Source organism: Camelus bactrianus, chromosome 12 (assembly GCF_048773025.1).
Source record: "Camelus bactrianus isolate YW-2024 breed Bactrian camel chromosome 12, ASM4877302v1, whole genome shotgun sequence".
Classification (NCBI taxonomy): Eukaryota; Metazoa; Chordata; class Mammalia; order Artiodactyla; family Camelidae; genus Camelus; species Camelus bactrianus.
Genome location: NC_133550.1, coordinates 49,311,352 through 49,336,414, shown reverse-complemented (window position 1 = coordinate 49,336,414; position 25,063 = coordinate 49,311,352). Strand labels below are relative to the sequence as shown.

The 25,063-nt window shown below is 34.2% G+C and overlaps 1 protein-coding gene across 1 annotated transcript in view; it reads left to right on the top strand.

Annotated features, from left to right (window-relative positions):
• ACSS3 (acyl-CoA synthetase short chain family member 3) overlaps window positions 1-25,063 on the top strand; it is a 133,669-nt gene that overhangs the window by 65,385 nt on the left and 43,221 nt on the right. Inside the window, exons 6-8 of the mRNA XM_010958811.3 lie at window positions 2,979-3,059; window positions 3,144-3,239; window positions 19,052-19,203. Of these exons, the coding sequence (XP_010957113.2) occupies window positions 2,979-3,059; window positions 3,144-3,239; window positions 19,052-19,203 (329 nt within the window). The remainder of the gene's footprint in view (window positions 1-2,978; window positions 3,060-3,143; window positions 3,240-19,051; window positions 19,204-25,063) is intronic.

The following is a 25,063-nucleotide window of genomic DNA, read 5'->3' as shown; positions in this document are numbered from 1 at the left end:
ATCTGAGATAGAATTCACTGTCATGTCTTTATTTGGGGCACAGAGTGTTATTCCCACCTGGGTGTCTTTCAAGTTCTCCAGAATACTAAGTATTGTGGCTGATCCTACAGAAGCCAGGATGGTATATTGGCAGGTCACAGGGCTTTTCGGAAAATACATTAGGTCATCATCTCATGTCTTTACTTTTAAGGTAGAGAGGGTATAAGTACATAAAGCAGGTAACAAAAGATTCAGAACAATAAGATGCAGCATGCTTGTGTTTTAGGGGTAAGCATTGTTGAATTTTTGGACAATTGAATAATTGTATTTTTATCTCATATTCAAGATTTTGAATATACTTTGAAATGTCATTTTTTGTTTCTGATTAATTTTTCCTACCTAGAATAGTTTATTTTATTTTATTTATTTTTGAGCATGGTTTATGTGTTTTTGAAGGCTAAACAGGGTTTATCTTTTGTATTTTAATGATCATTACCTGTAAAATGTGATTATAAACAAGAAACTTTATCATCTCAATTTTAGTCACATATTAATATTATAATAAACTATTTTTAAACTAATCTTTCAATTTTGTTACTCTCAAGCTTCTTATAAAAGATCTACATTGAGAATATGAAATTGTGCAGTTTTTTTTCCTACACCATACCAAATACCCAGAAAATTGAAAACTGCCATCTGAATATTTTAGAAGCAAGACCAGATTTCATGAATAGAGTCTAGATTAATGAATGGAAAATGATGCTCGATAAAAATCTTTATACTCTTTCTTTAAAAAAAATAAGTGGTTATCAAAGACCAATGAAAAGAAGGCGTTATGGCTTTTCTGTCTCCTTTAACTCAATTTTAGTTATTTTTAATGACAATCTTTGATGATAACCTCTAATTATTTTGATGTTTCTGCCTTTTGTGTGTTATTAGCACAGGGAAAAATTAAAAAAAAATTGCTAGAAATAAGGAAATAATTTTGTTAATAAGACATTAAATTCTAGCCTGTATAATTTTAAATGCTTTTTCATGCATGGTCTCATTTTATAAGTCTAGCTTTTTTGGGGTCAAATGGATTTAAGTAGCTACCATTTTATAGACAAAGCAACATTGGTAAATAACCTCTAAAGAAGTATTCACTTGAGAGGTAAACAGAAATTTGATAACCTATCTTTTAAATTATCTCCTGAGTTTTACAAATAAATTACTACTCATTTATGTTCTCATTAGGCTTTTATTCCTTTCTGTCCCTTCCAGTTGGTTAATCTTACCCTCTGTATTATTTAATCTAAAAATTTACAGTTACAATGATATTTAGAATTATTGAAAAGAATGACCTCTAAATGAAGGGACAGGCAGTTGGAGAGAAAATTCTAAAATATCTTAAGTGAAATAATGAATGATTTTAATTATCACTGTCTGCCATAAATATATGAATAACGTATTATCTGTGAAAAAAACCTCACTTTTTATCTTCTACCAAATGAACAAACATTTTTAGGAAAGAGTGTTTACAAATTGATTTGATATCAATTTCATCAAGGTATTGAACTGTAGGAAAAGATCTCAACAGGGCTGACAAATTAGCAAAAATCATGGAAGACAGTACAGGTATAGTAGGGAAAGAGCTGCTCAGTTTACATGGGAAAATGCATGTGTGAAATTTACTGTCAGGGGCTTAGGATTTCTAATACCCCTAAGGTGATCAAAAGAGCCAGCTGCATGCTAACCATGTCATACAACCTGGAAAGTAACTATCAAATGCCAACAAAGCTGCATGTGAAATATGCCAAGAGACCAGGTGTTCTGCTGGTAGATAAAGTGCATTCCACAGCTTGATGCCTATGTTTTATTAGTGGTACCCGAGGAGAGCAGCAATTTTAGTAACAAACAGAAGGTCAACTTCTTTTTTCATTCTTCTGATTCATGTATGTGTGTCATAGTCACAGAGCTGTACTAAAAAGGTACAACTAGTAGCACCTTTATTATTTAGGACCATGTGTGCCCTTTTAGGTAAAATAATTATTTTCTTCACAGAGTAATGGTAATTGCTCTAATAAGAGGTGATTGAAAATACGTGTGAGTGTCATATAACTTATTTCTTACCAAGCATTCACCTTCTCACTCTGAATAGTCACATCATAAAGTCTTTTTGAGCCAATGATGATTAATGTTTATAGTGAAGCAATAAATGAAATTAATTGTTGCATTTACCATCAGTTCTTATTTATGATGACTATTGTGCCTAGTTTTCAAATATTAATCTTGTATTAACATTGAATATGTTCACTGTCAATGATAGCTGCTAGAAACAGATTCGTGAAAGCTATAGTACTATGGTATAACAGTCCTTCCTTTTGCCCAAAATGTAATGTAAGGCAAATCTGTCAGCTTCAGATCTAACTCATCAGGGTTGATTCCTCAGAGTTTCAGAATTCATCAGTAAAGAATTGCTCAGCTCTAATCCTGTGGTAACATGACCCCAGGGTAACAGTGTAATAGGATCCAGTTAGAATATGACTGTTTCCTCTAAGCATCCTTTTATTATTTAATAAATTAAGGAATAAACATCCTTAGTCTGTATCTTAGGCACACAACTGCCTTTGACCTTTCTGTGCACTTAATTTTGAGAGTTACCATTTTTGTTCTGGAAATATGTGTGAAGAACGTAATGTTGATAATTTATGTTGCCACTGGAAAAAAATTTTATTGCCTGTTCTTCTGGGAAATATCATATTTTCTTTAGAAAGTCCAGAATGGTCTGTGAGAATGGATTCTACAGATGGACTGATATTGTTGAATTGTTCTGTGTTTATTACTGGAAGAGCCAAAGAAATAGTGATTCAGATAAAATTATATGAAAGCCAAATAATCTGTAACCTATAGAATAAAAAATACTTTAACAGGAACTTTTCTTAAGTGGATAGTATGAAGATAGAGAATCCTTTAACAAGTTGTTTATTGATTTTAACTTCACTTTTTCTCTCCTTTAGGGTGTGGTGAGGCCCACTGGAGGATACGCTGTCATGCTAAACTGGACAATGTCTTCTATATACGGACTTAAACCTGGAGAGGTGATCCCGGTTTTAAATTCACATTACATATCTTCCCTCTGATTGAGATGTAATTATGCATTTTATTACCTTCTTATTGTTTAGGTGTGGTGGGCAGCTTCTGACTTAGGCTGGGTCGTTGGACATTCCTATATCTGTTACGGACCTCTTCTACATGGAAACCCAACGGTTTTATATGAGGTAATAATATAGAATTAATACCACGTATAAATAATATTTATTTTACCAACAGTTTTTGAGAAGTAGTCCTAAGTAGGAACAGAAAAATATGGATTGGGGCATGGAGCATTTTTATACCTTCTTTCAGTTAAAAGTATGATTTCATAAGAGAAAGGCATATATAGCAAAAAATAGACAACTGTCTAAATTGTGTTGAACAAAGCTATAGAAATTATATTCTGGAAAAATACACACTAACAAGTTTGATGTCTATCCCTTTCTAGAAACTATTATTGAACTGATACTGATTTTAGAATCTTACAAAACAGCCATCATAAAACAAACAACAGAATTCACCTTTTTGTATTCTTGTAGGATTAATGGATTTTCAAATATATGTTCTTGATTTTAGCTAAATATTTTTGGTAGTTTCTGATGATAGCTGTACGTATAAGGGAGAGAATAGTAGACTGACCAGATTCATAGCTGAATAAATAACCACTTTAAGATTCTGTTGCATAAAAAAAAAGATTCTGTTGCATGGACTGATGTTATCCAGGAATAATATTTTTGTGTGTGTGTTAGAAATCTCTGCTCTTACGCCTATTCTATTTAATTTTATCAATGCCTTGTACAAATACTTAAAACACATACATAGCAGATTGTAGGAGATCAAAATTTGAGAAGGACAGGTGGTAGTTTGCTAAATCAGTATATGAAATGATCTTGGACTTTTGGGGCAAAACACACAAGATGGGAAAATATAGAAATCTTTACAATCTTATATTTATATTAAAAATAATTGCAGAAATGAAGTAAAGGAAACAGGTTGGTTGCAGTTTATGTGGTTAAATCCCTGTGTTATTATAATTGTCCAGAGTTCAAACACGAGTGGTTGGTAGGATTGCTTTAAAAAAAATACACACCATGTGCAATGTTCCAATCTTATTTTTTCACCTTTGGAAATTTGTGTTCAGTTTAATGTGGAGGAGGAAACATCAGTAACTTACTAGAAAGCACCTGGATCAAAGGGACTAGGAGGAAAATGTCATACAAGGAAGAGATGAAGGCATTATGAATGGTTAGTCTGAAAAAAAGAATATATTTAGTGCCCATATATGGTAAGATATTTTTTGATATTTAAAGAGTTGCCATATATAAAGGGAGTAGTGTAGTACTATGGAGTTCCAGAGACCTATATTTTGGAAATAATCAGAGAAAATTTAACTGTCCTTTAGTAGAATAGGCAACTTCTCAAATAGAAGGCTCTCTTAGTGTCTCAACATCAAGCAAGGAATTTGGAGAAGGGAATTTTGTATGTGGGATGTGGATAATAGTATTAGATGATGTCAACGTTTTTTACTATCTTAAAATTCTGCAACTCTATGATTCTGAAAAAAATTAGAGACTATTCTTGGTCTTCGTGGGAGTGTCCTAGTCCTAGTCACCGTTTAAGGCATTAGCGTTCCTTCATTTTCAGCTGACTGGTTTTCTGTCTCTGAAGGCTGAGAGATATTAAAGCAGACTTTGACACAAGTATTAAACCATCAGGCACTACTCCACATCTTTTACACTATGCCTTAGTCCTTTGTAGACTCAACATGCATTGTAGTGTTTGTAATAATTAAAACATAAAATAATCTTGACAAGTCTGTTCCGTACCGAAGTCCTTGCAATAGAATAACTATTTTTATTAAAGCGGTAATTCCCCTTGAAGTAAACAAAATAAGCCTCAACACTGAATGTTTATAATGAATTGTGATATTGCTAGCACAAATGTGACAAAGCCAAAGGTGTCATTATATTCATTAGTATTTATAAGTATTAATCTGCCTGTAGAACTGAAGTACATATAATTTTTGTGCATTTACCATTGGCCTATTATTGTTTATCAGGTTTATTACAAACATGATTTTACCATAAAAGAGGCTTGTTGTTTGTCTTGATGTGCTCAAGAACAGTGTAGATGCTCTATAAATATTTGTTGTACAAAAGAGTGATTTTTTTTAACTTTTAAACCTTATCTGTGCACCTTGGTTTCTTTCCTACTATTTGTAAACATCTTTAATTCTCTCTGATCACAAAACAAAGCCTTTTATTTAGACTTTTGCACCTTTCTGTCTATCCCATCTTTATTTTCTTCTCCAGTAAGCTCCTTGAAAAAACATCCTTTCCATACTGTCTGAACTTTATGTTCTTGCAATTACACTCCATCCCACTGAAGTCCAGTTTCTCTCCACATCACTTCATAAAGCTGCTGTATCAGAGGTCAACAGTGACTTCATAACTGACAAAGTCAAAGGGCCTTCTTCAGTCTGATTTTATTTTCTCTCTTAGTGGCATCTACCTTGCTGACTGTTGCCTGCAGGTAATTCTCCCTGCTCCCTTGAGCTCCTGGCCCTTTTGTCTGTTTCTTTTGTCTGGCATGACTTTCCCTCTGTCTTTGTCTGGTTAATTCCTACTATCCTTGAAGACTCTGATTAGATGTAATCATCTCTTGAAAATTTCATTCAGTATAATTTCTAGATTCATAAGAGCTATCTGCTTGAGACAATCTATGTTTCATCATGGAAGCATACAATGGATATTTAAATAAGATTTTCTTTTCTATCATAGACATACAGCTTTACATCTTCAGGGTAAAAACATATTGGAAATCCTGGTTGTCTGCTTTGGTTTTAGCTTCCTGAAAATTACCAAATTTTCAACATAGTCTTGTTTTTCTTATTAAAACAAACAAACAGCAACCAAAAAACCCCACAAAAATCTTTGATTCTTTTATCCCCTTGCGGTTAAAATACCCTCTCTTCATCTTTGAAGGCTTGCCTACACCCAGTAGCTCCATTTTCTAACCTAGAACTTTGCAATCCTGTCCGTTTGGCCTCTGTCATCATCACGTCATCATAACAGATTTTGATAATCTCCCTAGTGATCTCTATTTCTTCAAATGCCAGTGGACATTTTCAGTCCTCACCATACTTGGCTTCTCAAAGTTTGAAAGTGTTGCCTATTCACTGTATCTTAGTCACTTTCTTCTCTTCTAAGGCACAACAGGCTCCTACTTTTCTGGTTATTCTTGTGCTCATTTCTTGCCTGAAATTTGCCCATCTGTTGCCTGAAATATGTTCCTCTTATCCTTTAGAGCATAGCTCAAGTGTCCCTTCCTCAGGGAAGCCCTCCTTGACCTCTCTGACTAGGTCAAGTCTTTTTGTAGTCTCTCTTAAGCACCCTGCATTTTTCCTCTGTGGCTTATGTCATAGTTGCTGTTACACATTAGTTTATAGGCTTCTTTGATTTATTCACTTCTCTCTGCTCTAAACTCTGAGAAGGAGGGAATTATCTTAGTGTTTTTTCATCATCACTTCTCAACTCCTAGCCTTGTTCATGACACATATTCAGTTCTCAATAAATATTTGTTAAATAAATGCCTGAATGAGGATATCAGAAAAAAAACACACTTGATTTGTGAGTACATTCTTTTTACTCTAAGAGAGGAAAAAGTAACTCTAATATTCTCTTTACCAGAGAACTTCATAAACAAGTAATATGTTATATATATTTTAATAAGCAAAGATTTATTTTTATTCTTTGAACTGGCTGTATTTAATGTATGCAATTCTGGAAGCCAAATTGGACTTACCAATTAAAATATGCAAAGCAACTCTGAATAATTCAGTTCTCATTTTTGAGAGGAAGAAAAAACAATACCTTTCTAGAAATTTATTTTATTAATAGTGTGCTGACTGAAACAGACTTATCTCCAACAACATATGGACAAAGACATATTTGGTAGAGCAGTTTTGTCAAAGAAGAGGAATGAAACACAGTACTTTAATATAGGAACTTCAATGTGTAAACAAACTTGGGAATCTGGTATGTATATGCAGGCATGTTGTGTGTTGGTAAATGATGGTTATACTCATATGTTTTCTAGCCTCTCTCTTCTATTTTGTATCTGCTTTTTTTTTTTTTTTGCAAAAGGTCTACCATCTGCTGAATCAAAATCCAACCCTTCTTTTCAAGGTCAAACAAATGTCCCTTGGCCCTGCCTTTCTCCTTACCTTTGCTTAGGTGCTAATGTACAAATGAATACGTATTTTAATTATATAATATAGTGGAACTCAGGCTTCCACAATGGCTTGATGTGGCTGAGCAAGAAATCAACTTAGTTGACAAGCATGTCCTCAGAGTAGTCCCTTATGATTCTTTTATTATCTGAGGCATCTGTTATATTGTCTTCTCTTTCATTTCTGATTTTATTTATTTTTCCTCTAGTTAACCTAGCTGAGGGTTTGTTGATTTTATCGTCTCAAAAAACCAACTCTTAGTTATAATTTTTTCTATTGTTTTTCTCTTCTCTATTTGATTTATTGCTACACCAGTCTTTACTATTTCCTTTCTTCTCACTTTAGGCTTAATTCTTCTTTTTCTAGTTCCTTGAGGTATAAAGTTACTTTATTTGAGATCTTTCTTTTTTTTAATGTCAGCCTTTATCAATATAAACTTACCTGTTAGTATTGCTTTTGTTGCATTCCATAAGTTTGGCATGTTGTGTTTTCATTTTTGTCTTCTCAAGACAACATTAAAAATTCTCCTTTGATTTCCTTATTCATCCAATGGTTGTTCAAGAGTTTTCATGTAATTGTGAATTTTCCTATTTTCTTAATTTTATTGATTTCTAGTTTCGTTCTACTGTGGTACTTGGATACTTGAAAGGATTTCTGTCTTCTTAAATTTGTAAAGCCTATTTTGCGACCTAACATATGATCTATCCTACAGAATGTTTTGTATGCACTTGAGAAGAATGTGATTTTTCTGCTGTTGTGTAGAAAGATGTTGGCCAAGGGGTACAAAGTTTTAGTTACTCAAGTTGATTAAGTTCTGAAGATCTGATGTACACCAATGTGACTGTAGTTAGCAATACTATATTGCATACTTGAAATTTGCTAAAAGGGTTGATTGTAAGTGTTCTCACCACACATGCACAGAAAAAAAAAGAAAAAAGAAAATGATAATTATGTGAGGTGATGAATATATTAATTACTTTGATTGTGGTGATTATTTCATGATATAAACATATGCCAAAATATCAAGTTGTACACATTAAATACATACTGTTTTGTCAATTACACCTCAGTAAAGTTGGGGAAAGTTATGTAAAACTGCTCGTTTATAAAAATAACACAAAAACATATTGTACTTTAAATAAAAAAAGAGAAAAAGTGATCAATTTGGAAAAGTTATTACCTAGGATAGAATATTAGTTATTAGTCACTTTACATCTTGGCATTAAGTTATAAACTGATTTTCATACTTGACCTTAATATGGCAATTGTCATATTTATGTAATATCAATCTCTTTGAAAGTCTTCAAGGAATGAAAACTTGCTCTCATTTTACATCTGTTTGCATTTCACAAATTATTTCATAGCAGCAAGCTGTTTTAATAAACTTTTTGATATCCTTACTAGATTAACCAGGGCAGATGGCTGTCTATTAATAATTCAACAATTAACTGTGAAGATATGTGCTACATTCAGCCTTCTCAGGCAATAAATTAGTTAGTGGAAGTAGAGGATTTAAGACTGAATTGTGTTGTAAGAGCATGGTTGCAGGACTAAAATACGAATATATGTGTTATTTAATCTTACTCTGCCTTCATCCACCTGTATGACCTTGGACCAATGAATTCAACCTCTTTGGAATCCATTTCTTCATCATTAAAACTAAAAGGTTGACACGTGTACTCCTAGTTCTGCATTTCTGTGAATCTTCTCCAAGTCAGTTGTTCTTTTTCTAGGATAAATATATTACTTGGTCACATGTTTTAATTGTTTAACTGTGGAATTAATTCCAGTTTCTTTTCATAGTGCTTGATGCTGACCTTCCAAACACATTTACTGAAGAAAGACTTCATTCTAATTTAGTGAAAAATTTCAGTGTTTGTGTGGAAGCACAGCAGTTGAGACTCTGATAGGATGATTCCTGAAACTTCTATAGTGGCCTCAGACAAGTTAACTGCTCTCAGCCTCAGTTTTCTCATCTCTAAATATCACTTATTAATAGTATCTTTCTTGCGTGGCATTAAATTGATTAATCCATTAAAAGCCCTTAGGAGAATTGCCAGGATATAATATTACAATAAATTCTGGATGCTATAAGCTACTGTTATCATTCAAAAATATGATTTTTTTTTCTTTCCCAGAGTAAAATTCTACACTATAAACACCAATTATTCATTCCCATGCAATCTGGTCATTGTAATGCTTGAATTTTCAGGCACCCTACGTTTCTTCTTTCAAAGGCTGTTGTCCTCCCAACCCTGAAGCAGTCATCAGAGCACTGGAGGCAGCTCCCTTTGGAGCCCATTAGTTCTATTCTAAGTACCGGGCAAAGGAATCAGCACACAGGGCTGTGTTGAGCCTGCCATGACCAACTTTGAAGAATAAGCAGCAGAAGAATGATCTGTAAAATAACCCAGTGGTCTTTCCCCTCAAGAATCTGTCCTTTAGGGTAGAACCTGTGAGTGAACTGAGAGTGGCCTTGAAGTCTTTCATCTGCAAATAATACAGTACATTTCATGGTTCGTCATTATCCAAACATTTATAACCCTTCACCTCTGTTTTTTGATGGGCTTTATCATTACTAATTTTTAAACTACATATTTTTGAAACTTCAGAGTATTCAGCTTGGTGATGTCTTACTGAATGCTCTTTTCCTGAATATACAGCAGGAAGGGAGAATTGAGATACCGCTCTCTTTTCTTTACAGAATGATTCGTGTAGAAATGAGCTCTGCACTGTCCTTTATTCGTATAAAAATCAGATAAGATAATGTAGTGAAATCAGTTTGAAAACTTCAAAGAAATATTATGATATGTGTATGCATGTATGAAGTAGGACAGTATATGCAATATAAATCTCTTAAAATATAAGAAAATATTGTAACTTTATATACATGGATAAAAATGTTAAGCCATTTCCCAGCATAAAAGTCGCATGTTTGAGAATATTAAGGATATTCCTTTGAACTACTTTCAGATTATTTTTGTATTGATCACTCTTGTTAAATCATCCCCAATGTTTCTTCACTGTGCTTGTCATCTAATCTGTGCTGCACTGGATCTGTAATCTCCATGAAGATATCCTGTGATGTATTTTCTATACGTGGACGTTCTGAATTCTTAGCCCCTCCCAGGCTTTATTTTACCAGTGTAACTCTTCCTTGCATGTACAGAATTATCTTCTATTTACAGGAAATCTGTGCATTCACCTATGTTCACCTGTTTTTCTCTATTGATTATTCCTTTTTCAAGGACAGAGATTTGCTTCTTTCAAGCATAGAGTATGTTACTTCTTTTAGGACTAGTAACCAACATGTTGCTAACTAATACACTCAGTAGTCACACATCAGAGTCTTTTTTTAATTTAGTGGAAAATGACCTTTTTCCTTGTTTTAATCTAGTATAACAGCAATGTCCTTTTATGTATGTTTGGAAGGAGAAAAAGATTCAGCTATTGCTCTGATTCAAGTTACCTAATTAGATCTTCTCAATTGGAAAAGATGGTAAAGATGGTGACAGCATCCTCTAGGTCTCTCACATGACTAGTTGTTAAGAGATTTTTATTTTTGAGTTTATTTTTTCCTGTGTGTGCCTGTGTTTTATGGTAGAGCAGGCAAGTACAGCTATCGTCGCAGCTCCGTCAACAGTATTTATTGGTGCCTATTGTGAGCTCAACATCTTGCTAGAGTTGATAGGGAGACAGAGAAAGTATCAGATACACTCCTCGCACTAAAAGCACTGGCAATATAGTCAAATAATTAAGATTAATTTAAAGGACAGAAAGCAAACAAATTGAAGATGATACTACCTAAGAAATTTCTTACAGCATATAGAAGATATGAAAGCTTTTTTTCAGAAACTACATTGAGCCATTGCCAATGATAAATATTCTACGTTTATTTCTTGCACCAGTTTTGATGCAATTTTCTGATGATAGAACTAAATGAGGATCAAAGAAATTAAGTAAGTTGTTTCAGGCCACGTAGCTTGTAAAAGGCAGAGCTTGGATTCTATCCTGAATCAAAAATCTGTCCACTAGTCCCTTCAGGGAAGTTAAGGACTAGAGTAGATGTGAAAAGCTTTGTGGAAGAGACAGTACAGGCAAAGATAATAGCTGCGATGGATTGAGTGTTGGGTGATAGAACCTCTTCTAAGCACTTTATATCCTATGTCTTAGTTAATTTTATCTATAAACCCATCTGGTAACTGTTTTGCATTCCTGTTTACAACTGTAGAAACAGGATCAGAGACAGTAAATAACTTTACCAGTGAGTGGTGCAAGCATGGGGGAGCTGGGATTTGATGCAAGGTTTTCTGGCTCTAAAGGCAGGGGGTTCTAGTCGTAATTTAGAGACGAACAATTGGGAAACTGTTGAGTACTGCAAACTGTGTGACCAGAACTAGGGGATCAGTGATCTGAGCATTAAGGGGAAGTCTGGGTATTAGGGTGTCAGGTGGATATTGTAAGACAGAGGTGAAAAAGGGAATTGAAAATAGCTTTTATGTCTTCAGCTAGGACAACTGAACAATGGCAGTAATCCACTGAAATACTACAGTAGGTGCAAGGGCTCTTGTGGAGGAGAAAACAGTACTTTTAGTTTTGGTAATGTAGAGTTTAAAGGAGCTACTCAGACGTTTGTAGAATATTGGGAAGTCAGGTTTGAAATGCAGAAGAACTTTCAGAATTAGAGGTGTAAAAGAGTTAATGATTTAAGTCCCTAAGGTGATTAAGATATGCAGAGAAGTGAGGATTGAGAGAGGGAAGCTATATAAATTGAGAATAAGAAATTGGAGAGGCAATGGGAGAATCAGAGAAGCGAAGTGTCCTGAAGAACGTGGAGGGGAGGCTTTCCAGAAGATGAGGGATCAGCAGTGCCAAATGCTACAGAGAAAGGTCTGGTAGGACAGTGACTGAAGAGAGATTTGGCAATTACGATGTCATTAATCACCCTATGAGAGCAATTTCATGGGAAAGCTTGTGAGTTCATTTCAGTTTTTAACATGGGGAATATGAACATGTTTGAAGGTTGTTTATGGTAAATGAGTGTGTGTTATGGAGGATTCAGGCTTTGTGCAACCTCAGGTTGAATTACAGTGTATACATATGGAATAGCCACACTTTATTTTCTGGGTGGAAATCTGTTAGTCTAATAGACCAAGAAGGCATTTAATTTCTCTGCTTATAGAAAAGTCTGACTATTCACTATGAGTAAAGAAAGCTTTAATTTGTTCCTCCAGTACAGGAAGTACAGGATAGCAGAGTGGTTACTCATCAGCATGGAGGAGTTTAGAGGTGAAAGTAGCCCTGCCAGAAGCCTTGAACCACCAGCTAGCCTACTGATAAATGCCCTCTCTGACTGCCGAGAATGGTAAATATGTCAGAGTCCCGAATTAGTTCAGCACTGGGTCTTCAGAATTACCAACTCCAGTGCTCAGCCTCATTTACTTGTTGTTAATACTGTTGGAGGTCAGCCTCTTTTTAGTACTTAATGACCTATGTGAAAGCAATGGTTTATTCATGGGGGATGGGCTCATCACCAGACTCAGGATGGTCAACTCTCAGAGCTGGGAAAAGGCAGAAGAACCAAACCAAAAGGGATAGATCTATTTGTAATGTTTTTGAACTTTACTGAGGTATAATTGACAAATCAGACCGTAGGATATTTAGTATACATCATTTGATGTATGCCTATATTATGAAAGGAATCCTCCCATCTGCTTAATTAACACATTCATCACCACCTATGTTAATCTTTTTTTTTTTTCTATTGAGAATGTTTAAGTTCTACTCTCTTGGCAAATTTCAATAGTACAATACAGTGTTATCAACTATAGTCACTATGTTATACATTAGATTCTCAGACCTTCATCTTATAGCTGAAAGTTGGTACAAGAGGGACAGTTCTAGATGGAGTTATAGGTAGACATACACATCCTTGATATAGTCATGGAGAAGTCTTACTTTTTCAGGCTGGTAGCTAGAGCTTGTCCTGAAGGAGAGGAAGGACTCAAGCCTGAGGCGTTGCAACTCTGTAGTATCTACCACAGGAGATAGTGAAGATGGATTGTCAAAATACCATGACTGTGGAAAGCATTAATTTGAACTATGTGAAACTGCTGATACTTGACTGGTTTTGACTTAACAAAAATGGCAGATTCTTACCATCACAGTAATAGGAGGGAAAAGAAGACAGGTTGGTTGGGGACCTCACATATGCCACTAAGTTTGATTTTTGAGACTATCTGTAGCCCTTTGATAGAAGTGAATTAAAAGGGTAGTACAAGGGAGACTTCTCCACCCTGTGGAGAAGAAAATGAACAGATGTTATGGTATCTACCTGTCCATCTGCCTTCTAGCTTCATCCAAGCTGTTTCCCAGAGCAAAACAGAAACTCTTTGAAGAGATTTTACCTAGAAACCTACGTATATATGTAGAAACCTTTTGGTTATGAAAGGGATTTCAAACTCTGATAAAAGGAACGTGAACATATACACATTAAAAAAATACGGAATATTTATGAACTCCCCTGAAGTTCAGGTCAGAAACCCTTCGTTTGAAAGATAAAGATATAATCCTTTCAAGCAGTGACACAACCAAAGTAAAATCCTAAACTAAGACTTAATTTTCAAAGGTCTCTGGGCAGCACAGAAAAAGCTGCTGGCCTGGGGACTAATGCTTCCATCTTTGGTGATAAGGAAGTTGTACTTAGGGAGCTAGGTCTTACAAATCATGATGTGTATGTCCTGTCTGAAGTTTGACTTACAGATGGAGGCATAAAGAATTTAGAGCAATCAGGCACCTCTTTCCAATTATTTTCTTGGTTAATGGCCCCCTGTAATCAAATTTCAGTTATCAGTATATTCTTTATTAATACTCTGATTGGCTCATTTATTTATAACAAGTGGGAAAAGGCAGCAAAGCTTAGCGTTAAATTCCAGGCCCACGCGCTTGGGTAACCAGGCAGGTGGGTATTGGAAATAGCCTAGCTTCGGGTGATGCTTAATATTGAGGAATTTGGCATTGGTTCTCAAACCTGGCTGTGGATTATAATGATTTAGGGGACCCCTAAAACATAACAGCTTCCAGCCCCATTTAAAGACTGATTAGATCAGAATCTCAAGGAGTGGGGACCAGGCATTGGTACATTTCAAAAACATCCCAAGAAGTTCTAATGTACATTTAGGGTTGACAGTCACTGGTTTAGTGTAAAATTAGATGGTGGTAAGGGTACCATGAAGGAAGGCAAGATGGCAGCTTATTCTCACAGGTGAGGCCCATGGAACGATGGGAAATCTCTAGCAAATAATCAAGAAAGTCGGTTGATATAAATTTGTAGTTACCAAATTGTAGTTTTAGGTAAGTTTTAATTCCTTAAAAGGGAGTGTGCTGTAGTAACACAAGATCCAAGGGCTGAGGGTCTTAAGCAATTGTCTCCTCTGGATTTAAAGCAGCAGTGATGTTTTCAAAAACTGGGACAAGATGAGTTATCAAGAGCGAAACTTTATGGAAGAAAAATCCATTTGTAAAAAGGTTGGTGCTTATTTCAAAACTCACAAAAGAAATAATATACCCTGGAGAATTGCTCATGTTTTAACAGGTCTCAAGTTCAGATGTTGCCTGCCCAAACTCTCATCCCTTGATAAAGGCACCAGGCATGCAGTAGGAACTCAACAAATGCTATTGCCAATTTCATCACTCTTCCAAAATAAATAAGCCAACATTGCTGCACCTGTCTGCTGAAATGAAAATCAGGACTAGTCCATAAGGGATTTTGCTGTCTTCACCGTAGAAATGCAGTAAAAACATGCCTTCGGTGACATTCTCAGAAGCAGTGTTCAAAAAGAGAATCCAAAAAAGGCAAAACCTACACTTGGCTCAAAAATTTTATGTCAGAGTCTGAGAAATCACAAGCACCCTTGACCCCAAGCCTTGAATAAACTCAAATCATAAGATTAATAATAAAGACAGTGCGGTTTGGGTTTTTTTTTTTTTTTTTTGTTTTGTTTTTTTTTTTTTTGCTTAAAGATGTAACTATAATGCTTATATCTTTTTTTTTTTCCTAGTTGCTGTATTTCACTATTTTCTGTGTTGAAAACTTAACCTCAGTGGAAATTACGTGAGAAGCTGAGACATCATATGATTTTCTGACTCTGAACTTGTATCTGTGGTCTGCTAATATTAACACAGGGAAGCATTAAGTGGTAGACAGTTACAAGTGCAAGTTAATTTTATGATATTTGGTATCGTAAAGAGAACTGTCATATTCTCTGTGCTTTGTACCATCACTAACTGCACTATAAGTATTAACAATTGATATTTTATAAATCTCTGATGTTAAAAATTCATGATTTATAACAGCTGAAAGCTCATAATCCCTGCTTTGCTGTTTAGGGGTTTCTTTCTGCCTTTGTTTTCTGGGCAGTGACTAACACTGTGGACTTTAGTTTAGAGGAAGGGGATCAAAGCAAATGGTAATGACATCGATTGAGTTTTCAAGAGATTGTAAGTCATTGTTACCTTTTACCTGCATCACTACTTTAGGTGTGTATGTTGTTTGTTAAAAATCCCTATCATCTTAGAGTCTTCTCATTTGAGAACTGAATAGGTTTGGGGCTATTGCCCTTTACTGAATATGCGAGTTCTGGAATCTGTCAATTTTTCCAAGCAGGTCTGCATACTTAGTGTTTTACTGGTTACTTTTAAAAAGCATTGTAAAGGGGTTATATTGCTTATGTGTGTGTGTGTACCTGTGTGTGCCCATGAGCCTGTGATGTGCAGGAGGGCAGGAGAGAAGAGTGTTCAATCAAATCAATAAGCCATTGAGTCATTTTCATTTAGAATTCATGATGAAAGAGGCCTATTGGCTTTGCTTCAGTTCTCTGAAGTTACTAATGGAGATAGGTGCTAAGAACATATAGGTCCCATATTTATTACCACAGTCCTTCCCTTTAGTAGGAGCAAAGTAGCTTACAGTATCAGCTGTGTAATTTTTAGTAATATTACTGTGCACACCCCCATAATTACTAGAGTATTAGTTCCTTTAGAGCAGGACCTTACATGGCTTGTTCAAAAAAATTTTCCCAGAATTTAGAATAGTGTTGAGCCTATAGTATCTGGCCAATAAATATTTATTAAATCAAAGAATATATTAGCACTGCCTAGTGTGTTATGATTGTTTGTATGTGAACAATGGCTTCTGATGCAAGATCTGCTTCTGCGCTGTCTTCTGTTAGCTGAAGTGTTTACATCGTTCAGATCCTAATGATTGTGTTAATCAGTAGGCTGTTTTGATGAACAGTAATTTCTTTGATATATCGTAACTTATGTTTCAATTAAGATTTGAGATCAGTTAGACGTTTTAAGAAAATAAAAAATAAAGAACATAAGTATTAAAGTAATTCCAAAAAAGGGAAATATCATTCATTGCTTCAGACAGTCTTCTGGGGAATGGACAATAAAATGCAAAACAACGGAACCTTTCTTAGTTCAATTAACTTACAAAAAAACATTGTGAGCTTTTATGCATCACTTCTATAAGTGTCCTAATTGTAATGCCATGCTATCATGATCTTTTTTATGCTAAATAAGTATAATATTGATGGAAATTTGTTTTGTGCAAGGTCAGAATTGCAACAGTTCTAATTTTGTATTATCTATAAAAAGTGTGGTACAGTTTTAACTAAAATATCTAATAAACTATCGTTGTCATTATCATTAGATATAGTTAATTTGAAGGCACTGTAAAATACATCAAGTTGTGTCTTATATGTAGGTAGTCATTATGGTGTAGCATTTTCATTATAACACTAATATCACTCTTGACTGAGTATATTATTGTCCCACGACACAGACATTGTAGTGGAATTAAACTCCAATTGGCTGTGAAATATTTCATCAGTGGAGGTCAAACCACTTTAAAATGTTATATCAGTGCTTTTAGCTTATTGAAGAGATATTGGCAAAGTGATTTATTCTTATTTAATAGGCAGGAAAATGGCAGCAAAGACAGGGCAAGTCAATTGACAAATCATTTTTATGTGGATGAGATCAAGTTTCTAAAGTCACAATCCAGTACACAGGGTAATGAGTGCCTAAGTCAGATTAAAGAAGTAAAAAAGTCAAATATTTACCTCTCTTGATTAGAAATAATAAAGTTTGTGCTGATGTACTCAAGACTTCAAAATTTGTGAGTCAAATTATATGCATGAATTGACAGATTGTATTTGGCAGCTTTTTAGACTATGCCATTGTGTTCACCTATATGAGGTAATAATGAAATAAATTGAAATCAAGCGTTTTGGGATAGTTGTGATAATAAAAATAAATTTCCAGTTGCAGCATATATCTTCTTTGGTATTAAAAGAGCAAGAGAAAAAGCAACAGAATATAAGAGAGAAGTTTCTTTAAAAAAAAGAATATAATTGTATTCAAGAATATTAAGGGCAACCATTAAAAAAATAAATGTAAAAACCAAATAGCGCCCTAGCAAAGATCCAATTAGAAGTAGATAGTGAATGTAAAATATTAAACAGAGCTATGGTCGACCTCATGTTGTCATCCACTCCTTTATTATTCCTTGTTTAGGGAGACCTCTAAGTTTGCTACTAGCAAATTCTATCCTTCCTTCCTTCTTTCCATCTCAACCATTCCTCCCTCCCTCTTTCTTTTCTTTTTTTTTTTTTTTAATACCATAGTTTAGTGTTTCCCAAGTGTGTTTTCCAGAATATAAGACCTATGGAATGCTTAGATAGGGGATGTGGACAGAGAAGTTTAGGAAATGTTACATGGAGTCACTCATCTCTTAGAAATTCCTGATGTACTTTAGCACTTTTTAGTCTTCAAGAAATGGTCCAAAATAAGAAACCGCAAACCCTTCCAAAAGAATTGGACTGTGAAACATATATATATTTTAACATAATATATATGAACATTCCAGGCACCTGACCTTAGAAACAAAGGAAGAAGTACCAGTGATGAGAATGGATTGAGGAATGAGCGCCTATGGCTGATAGATCTTATGGGACACTTCGAATTTTTGCAGAATTACTGATTTATTTATGCTGTGCTTATTTTCCACTTTGTAGAAACATCAGTTAAAAATGCTTTGTGTCCTTTTGAATTGTAGTTTGTAAAAATTGTTATATTCTTATGAGTGGATTGAACATGTGTAATGTCATTTTTGAGGCTGTGGAAAACCTACATTTTGAGATGCTTTATTGGATTTTTCTTTAAATTCATAGAAGTTGCTTTTTCTTGGAGTGAGACTTTTAATTGAAAAGGTTATTGCTCAGAAATCACTGTGATTTTAGGTTTTTCTGTCTTCTCATATATTTTGAGAATTGCAATTATCATTTAAAAAGCAATCACATAAAAAAAGTTTAATATTAGAAATTCATAGCAGCACATTTCTCATTTAGTCTGCCACACAAAACAACGTATTTAATTTCTTGGCAAGTAGAAGACTTTTTTTGTTACTAATTTGAATGTGAGATATATATATATATTTCCTGTCCTTTTTCTTTCAAAACTTAAGGAAGGAAAAGTTGCATTTTGAACAGCTTTTAGGATGCAGTTTTGGAGCAAATGCCCTCTCTGATGTCTGGGCATTTGGTTTGTTTTATTTATAATGGAACATGGGAATATTTTAAAACTACAATATGTTGAGAACTCCATTTTGTTAATATTGCTCTGTTAAATGTGTAAGTATTGAACTGTCAATGAAATATGAGACGTTTTACCCAGTGACATTTTAAATGAATCTCGTTGCAGGGGAAGCCTGTGGGAACACCAGATGCTGGTGCTTATTTCCGTGTGCTGGCGGAGCATGGAGTTGCCGCCTTGTTTACAGCGCCGACTGCAATTAGAGCAATCCGTCAACAGGATCCTGGGGCAGCCTTGGGGAAGCAGTACTCTCTGACAAGGTGAACGCGAGATGCACAGGGCAAATTACATTAAAAACTGCAATCAGAATGAATAACGGAACCTTATATAGTTTTTCTGGCACTGCAATACCTCCCTCATGGAAAAAGCCAGAGGTTCTGAATGTTAACAATGACTGTTCTAAACGTATCTTTGAAATATTTGGAATTTCCACTATACTGTGGGTATTTTTAAATATCATACCATTTTTAATTTTTAATTTAATTATAATATGGTATCATTTTTATATCATATAATTTCTTTTCATTCAAAACTTACCAAAGTATTTCTTTTTTAAACTACCCTGCTTATATTTTCCTTAAAGTAGGGTGCTAATTATGATATAAAATGCATTTATGTATAATAAACTTGTTAGCATCTAAGTATCTTTTGAAAATAGAAGGAAGTCCTAAATAAAGAGAAAATATTATTTGATTTCATATATACAGCTAAAACATGGAAATTATAGTCCAAATTACTTTTGTGGAAAGAGTGAAGGAAATTATTTTTCTGTTGTTTTGTAATAATATGCACTGAATAGTTTATATACTTTTGTGCTGGTTTATTGACATTCATGTTAGTTTAATGATATGTATATCCCAAGATAATTATAATAATTTGTGTCTTCAAGGCAATTTCCATTATCAATTCTTATTGAACCTCTTTGAAATAGGTCACTGCTAGTATATACTAAAAGGATTTTGTAGTTTCTTCAAGTCAAAAATGGGTTTGAATTAAGTCAGTTTGAATTTTTTTAGTTAAATGCCAGATGTTATGAATTTTGTGCTGCTGTGCCCCCAAGAAGGAGTTTACAGTTATCATACAGCAGTTGCAGTTAAAGCAAGAAACTTCCAATTTGGGCAGCATCAGTGGTTTTATTCCTTTTTCCTCTATTTTTTATTTTATGAAAGAAATAATCTGGATTTACATAAAATGAACATAAAATGTGTTCATAAAATGAATCTTCCATTATAATATTTCTGTTTACCCTCTATTTGTTCTTTTCCTTAACTGCATTTTAATTTAGTTTCCTCCATTTTTAGTTGAAGGATAGAAACATAGATTTTGGTAAAAACATCTTGGGCTATGTATAGTCTTCATGTGTTAAGACAATTCCAGGGGTTTTGAAGAAACAGTATCTGTAGGTTTTGCAGTGTCTCTTTACTGACAAAAACATTCTGATTACAGTGCTTGAGTTGTGTGACCAGCAAGGTCTCCTATTTGCTGCATCCTCTTTTCCCATTTGTACATGGGTTTAAATGTTTAGAAAGGCAGAAACCATGTCTGATTTGCCTGATGTATAAACCATCAAACAATACTGAAGGAATACCCATTAAATCACTGTTCTCTCAAACTCATAGGTATAGACATGGAGTATGAGATTTTAGGGTAAGAGAAATTGCAGTAAGTTCCTCCTGGTCTTCCCTCTTTGTCTTTAGGCACCTAAGTTATTCATGATGATGGGCACCTATGTTTTTAATAAACCTTTAGGAATGCAGACTCTGCAAGCACCCTCAATTATTCAAATTGCTGCTATTAATAAACACAAACACTTGCTGAGCACCTCCTATGTGCCAGGTGTAAGCAGTTAAAGTCTGTTATCTCATTTAGTCCTCACAATAAATAAGGATTGTGATTATTCCATTTTACAGGTGAATAGATAGGACCAGAGAGTTTAAGTAACTCTTTGGAAATAAACTAACTCAGGCCATCTGAATAGATCCCACACTCTTAACTAAATACCATAGACATATTCTTCCTGTGATAGGTAAATTAGGAAACTAACTTGACCCAGGGAGTTTTGTCATTCATGGAATAAAAGCAGCTTTTGCTTTTCATTTATATTCTAGTCTATGCAAATCATACCTTCAACTGAACTACTTTAATAGATTCTCACTTGTGGACTAAGAGAATGTTAGAAACAGAAGGAACCTCAAAAAACCCAGCTATCTCCTTAGGAAACTGAAGACCAAAAAAGTTAAGTTTGGGAGAAACATAATAAAAACCGGAACCCATGTGTTTTCATACAACTACACCTTTAATTTTATATTTGGATTCCAGACATTTCATACTTACTGAATGGGTATTTTGCTGGGTATTATCATTGCAGGTTAATGATTAATTTACAGTTTGCTTCTCTCTCCTCTTACAGAACATTTTAAGTGATGAAGTTTTCTTTTTAAAATGTGTTAGGTACCTCAGTAAAAATTATCTTAAATATATATTTAATGATTTGCCCCAAATTTCAGCCCCCAAAGTTTACGAGGGATACTGTAAAATAGGGAACTAACCAGAACTGTAAATTCATTTTATCATAGATGACTAGAGTTTGGAAAAATAGATGAGAAGTCATCTAGTGTAATCACTTCATTTCACAATAGAGAAGACTTTGCCACAGAGAGGTGAAATTACATTCCCTGGATTACATAACTACTTCGGGGCAAAGCCAGGACTAGGCAGTATGGTATGGTGGTTTAGATTCTGACTCTAGAGTTGAACTCACTGGGTTCAAATCTATCATTTACTTACTGATTGTTTGACCTTAAAAAAATGATATATTCTTTCTTTCTCTCTTTCTTTCTTTCTTTCTTTCTTTCTCTCTTTCTTTCTTTCTCTCTTTCTTTCTCTCTTTCTTTCTTTCTTTCTTTCTTTCTTTCTTTCTTTCTTTCTTTCTTTCTTTCTTTCTTTCTGACTTTAAGAACAGTAATTGTACAAGATTATAATGAAAATAATAGATACATAATCCATGCAAAGCACTTGGAACTGTTCTTAACATACTAAGTCTTAGCTATTATTACCACCTTCTGCTTTTTAATTCACTGCTCTTTTTATCACATTGTAGTGATTTATTTTCCCGTGATCTTCTAGTTCAGTTTTAAGAAAGTTAGAAAAAATTCTGTACTGAGATTTGCATTCAAGATAGCACACTACCTCATACTTTGATGTAGCTTTTCGTTTCCAACTACAGAGCAATGAGAGATAATACAAAAAAGAAGAAGCAGAGCATCAGAACTGAGATGAAAAATAAACATTTTTGTGGATTGGAAATGGATTAGATTTGCAAAGTGGTAAGGGTGGCTGAAGCCAGAGACTTGCTAGGTGTACAAGCAGGCATTAGAGGAGTAATAGAGACTCAGTATTGCCCTGCTTATTCAGGTCATGGAGTCAGAGCTTGCTTAGTGATTGAAGGTGGGCTGGGCTGTTACTCGCCACTCAGAAAAGGAGGCTGATGTTAATGGCTGTAAGTTGTTTTCTGGGACTGTGACATATAGCGTGCTTTGGTCTAGGGTTCTGAATGAGGCAAAGAACAGCCTAGCAACCAGAGACTGAACCAAACTACCCATCTGTCATCCTGGAATAGGATGTGTGACATTCTGAGTATCACTGTGGGTTAATAATTCTGAGCCATCATTATGGCATTGGACTTCTAGAGGATAATTGTATCACCTACAAACCTTCAGAGAAGGAGAGCATAGGAGAGAGAAAGAGTTAAAAATAAAAACAAAGAACTTCTTTTTTGACAAGAGAGTGAGAAATAAAATTCTAAACACACAAAGAACTCTAATGCTAATAAAGTCAACAGTTAGAACGTGGATTCATTCCAATTGAGATTATTTTTGTAATATAGTCAAATCATACTTGACAATAAGTCTGTTAAGAATAATAAGTCATAAACTAATTTTACATGAAATTATTAAATATGTAATGGGTATGAAAAATAAAAAACATTCAATGGATAGTGTAAAGCAAATAAATAAATAAAAGAAATAGATGGGCACAATCAAGTAAGACTGATTAAAATTACAAATACACAATACAAATAGAATTGAGGATATTATCCAGAATGCAAAGCAGAGAGAAAAAGCAAAAAAATCTGAAAGAACCATTTAGGGACTTGGAGGGAAGAATAGGAAACTCCAAATATATCTAGTAGGAATTTCAGAAGAAGAAAATGGAAACATTATTAAAGAAATGACAACTGAAGAGCCAATAAATGAATATGTTACAGAATTGAAGAAAGATGTGGCTCCCAGATGGAAAAAGCCATCCAAGTACTAAGCAGGTTGGATATAAGTAAATTCTCATTGGACAGGTCATTTGAAAACTGCAGAACATGAATTGTAGCTATAGATTAAAAAAAAAGAAGAAGAAAGAAAGAGAGAGAGAGAGGGAGAGAGAGAGGAAGGAAGGAAGAGAAAGACAGAAAGAAAGAAAGACAGAAAGAAAAGAAAGACAGAAAAGAAAGAAAGAAAGAATGACAGAAAGAAAGAAGACAGAAAGAAAGAAAGAAAGAAAGAAAGAAAAAGAAAGAAAGGAAGAAAGAAAGAAAGAAAGACTATCAGAGAGAGTCAACAGAGCACTGAAAAGGAAAATCCAAACTGATGCCAACGGATGCCAGATGACAAGAGGGAAAGGTCTTCAAAGTTCTGAGGGAGAACTGTCAAACAAGAATCTTTTATTGAAGACTGAGGCTAAAATAGAAACATGTTCATCCAGACAAAGCCAAGAGAACTTAAAATCCAAAGGCTTTCCTGAAGGAAAAATGAACATAGGGGGAATGATACGAGAGACAAAAACAGCAGCAGCAAAAACTGATGAATTATGTTGTTGAATTTATATGGTCTGTTACTCTTATAATGATAATTGGATATTGTGTTTAAACGGAAGCCAAACAATGCAATAAATAACAGTAACAAATGGTGGAGAGTTTTTTTTTTTTTTCAAAAGGTAGTTTAAATTTTTTTAGTGGGGATCAATGGAAGAAATAGAATTAAGGAAAGATGGAGAGAACTACAGAGACCTTGAGGGCAAAGATAATGATGCTCTGTCATGTGAACTAGAAGTTGACGAGGTGTCACTGAAATAATCTATTTTTATTTAACTTCTGTTGGCACAAGTGAAGAGTAATTTTCTCTTGTTTGCTAGTTTATGGACCTTGAAAGAAATACTCATTTTACTTTTCTTCTACCCCTACTTTATTACCTGAAAATTCTTCACCAGAATTTATCTTTAGCATTTTATCCATTACCGTGCAGCTTTTCTGTGTATTTTGGAATAAAATTAGCATAACCATTTTTCTGTTTGCCTTTTTGCTTAATTTTCAACTTCATTTGAGTCTTGAATTGTACTCAGTTTTATATAGAATTGAGGAAAGGTTTATAGGTCTCATTCCCGTTATTTCTACTCTGGGTAGTGTATATTGTCATTCTGTTTATCCTTTTAGTATACATTTGGGAGTAGATTTATCTTTCCACGTGTTACCATCGTCAGAATATCTCCCATATATTGAGTGAGTCTGGAACAATCTAGGGCACACTATCCAGTAAAACCGAACTCTGTATTAGTAGGTACTAGCCACATGTCCCTACTGAACTACTGAACTCTTAACAAAGGGTAATACTATGAAGAAATTGATATTTTTGGTTTTTTTCAATTTTAAATAGCCACAGTAGCTAGTAGCTACCATATTGTGCAGTGCAGATACAGGATATATGTAACTAATATGGATAAATTTACCCTCCAGAGAGTCCAAATCACTGTGAAAAAAATATCTAATTTTCACTTTTACAAAATATATTTTTAAATAAAAATCCATTTTTGAATTTTTAAATATGAGACATTTATCTCTTTGTATTATTAATAAAATAATGGCAAGGTCCTTAATGAGAGATTTCACTGTTGAAAATATTTCTATTCCTTTTTTGCAATCCTGAAGGACTAAATGTCCTTTAAAAAATAAGAATACACTATTGCCCTTAGGCATGAGTTTATCTTTAAATTATATTTTTCAACTTTAGATTTATACTAAGATTTTTTTCAGTAATCATTTGATTATAAAAATTAAAAATTACATAACATGGT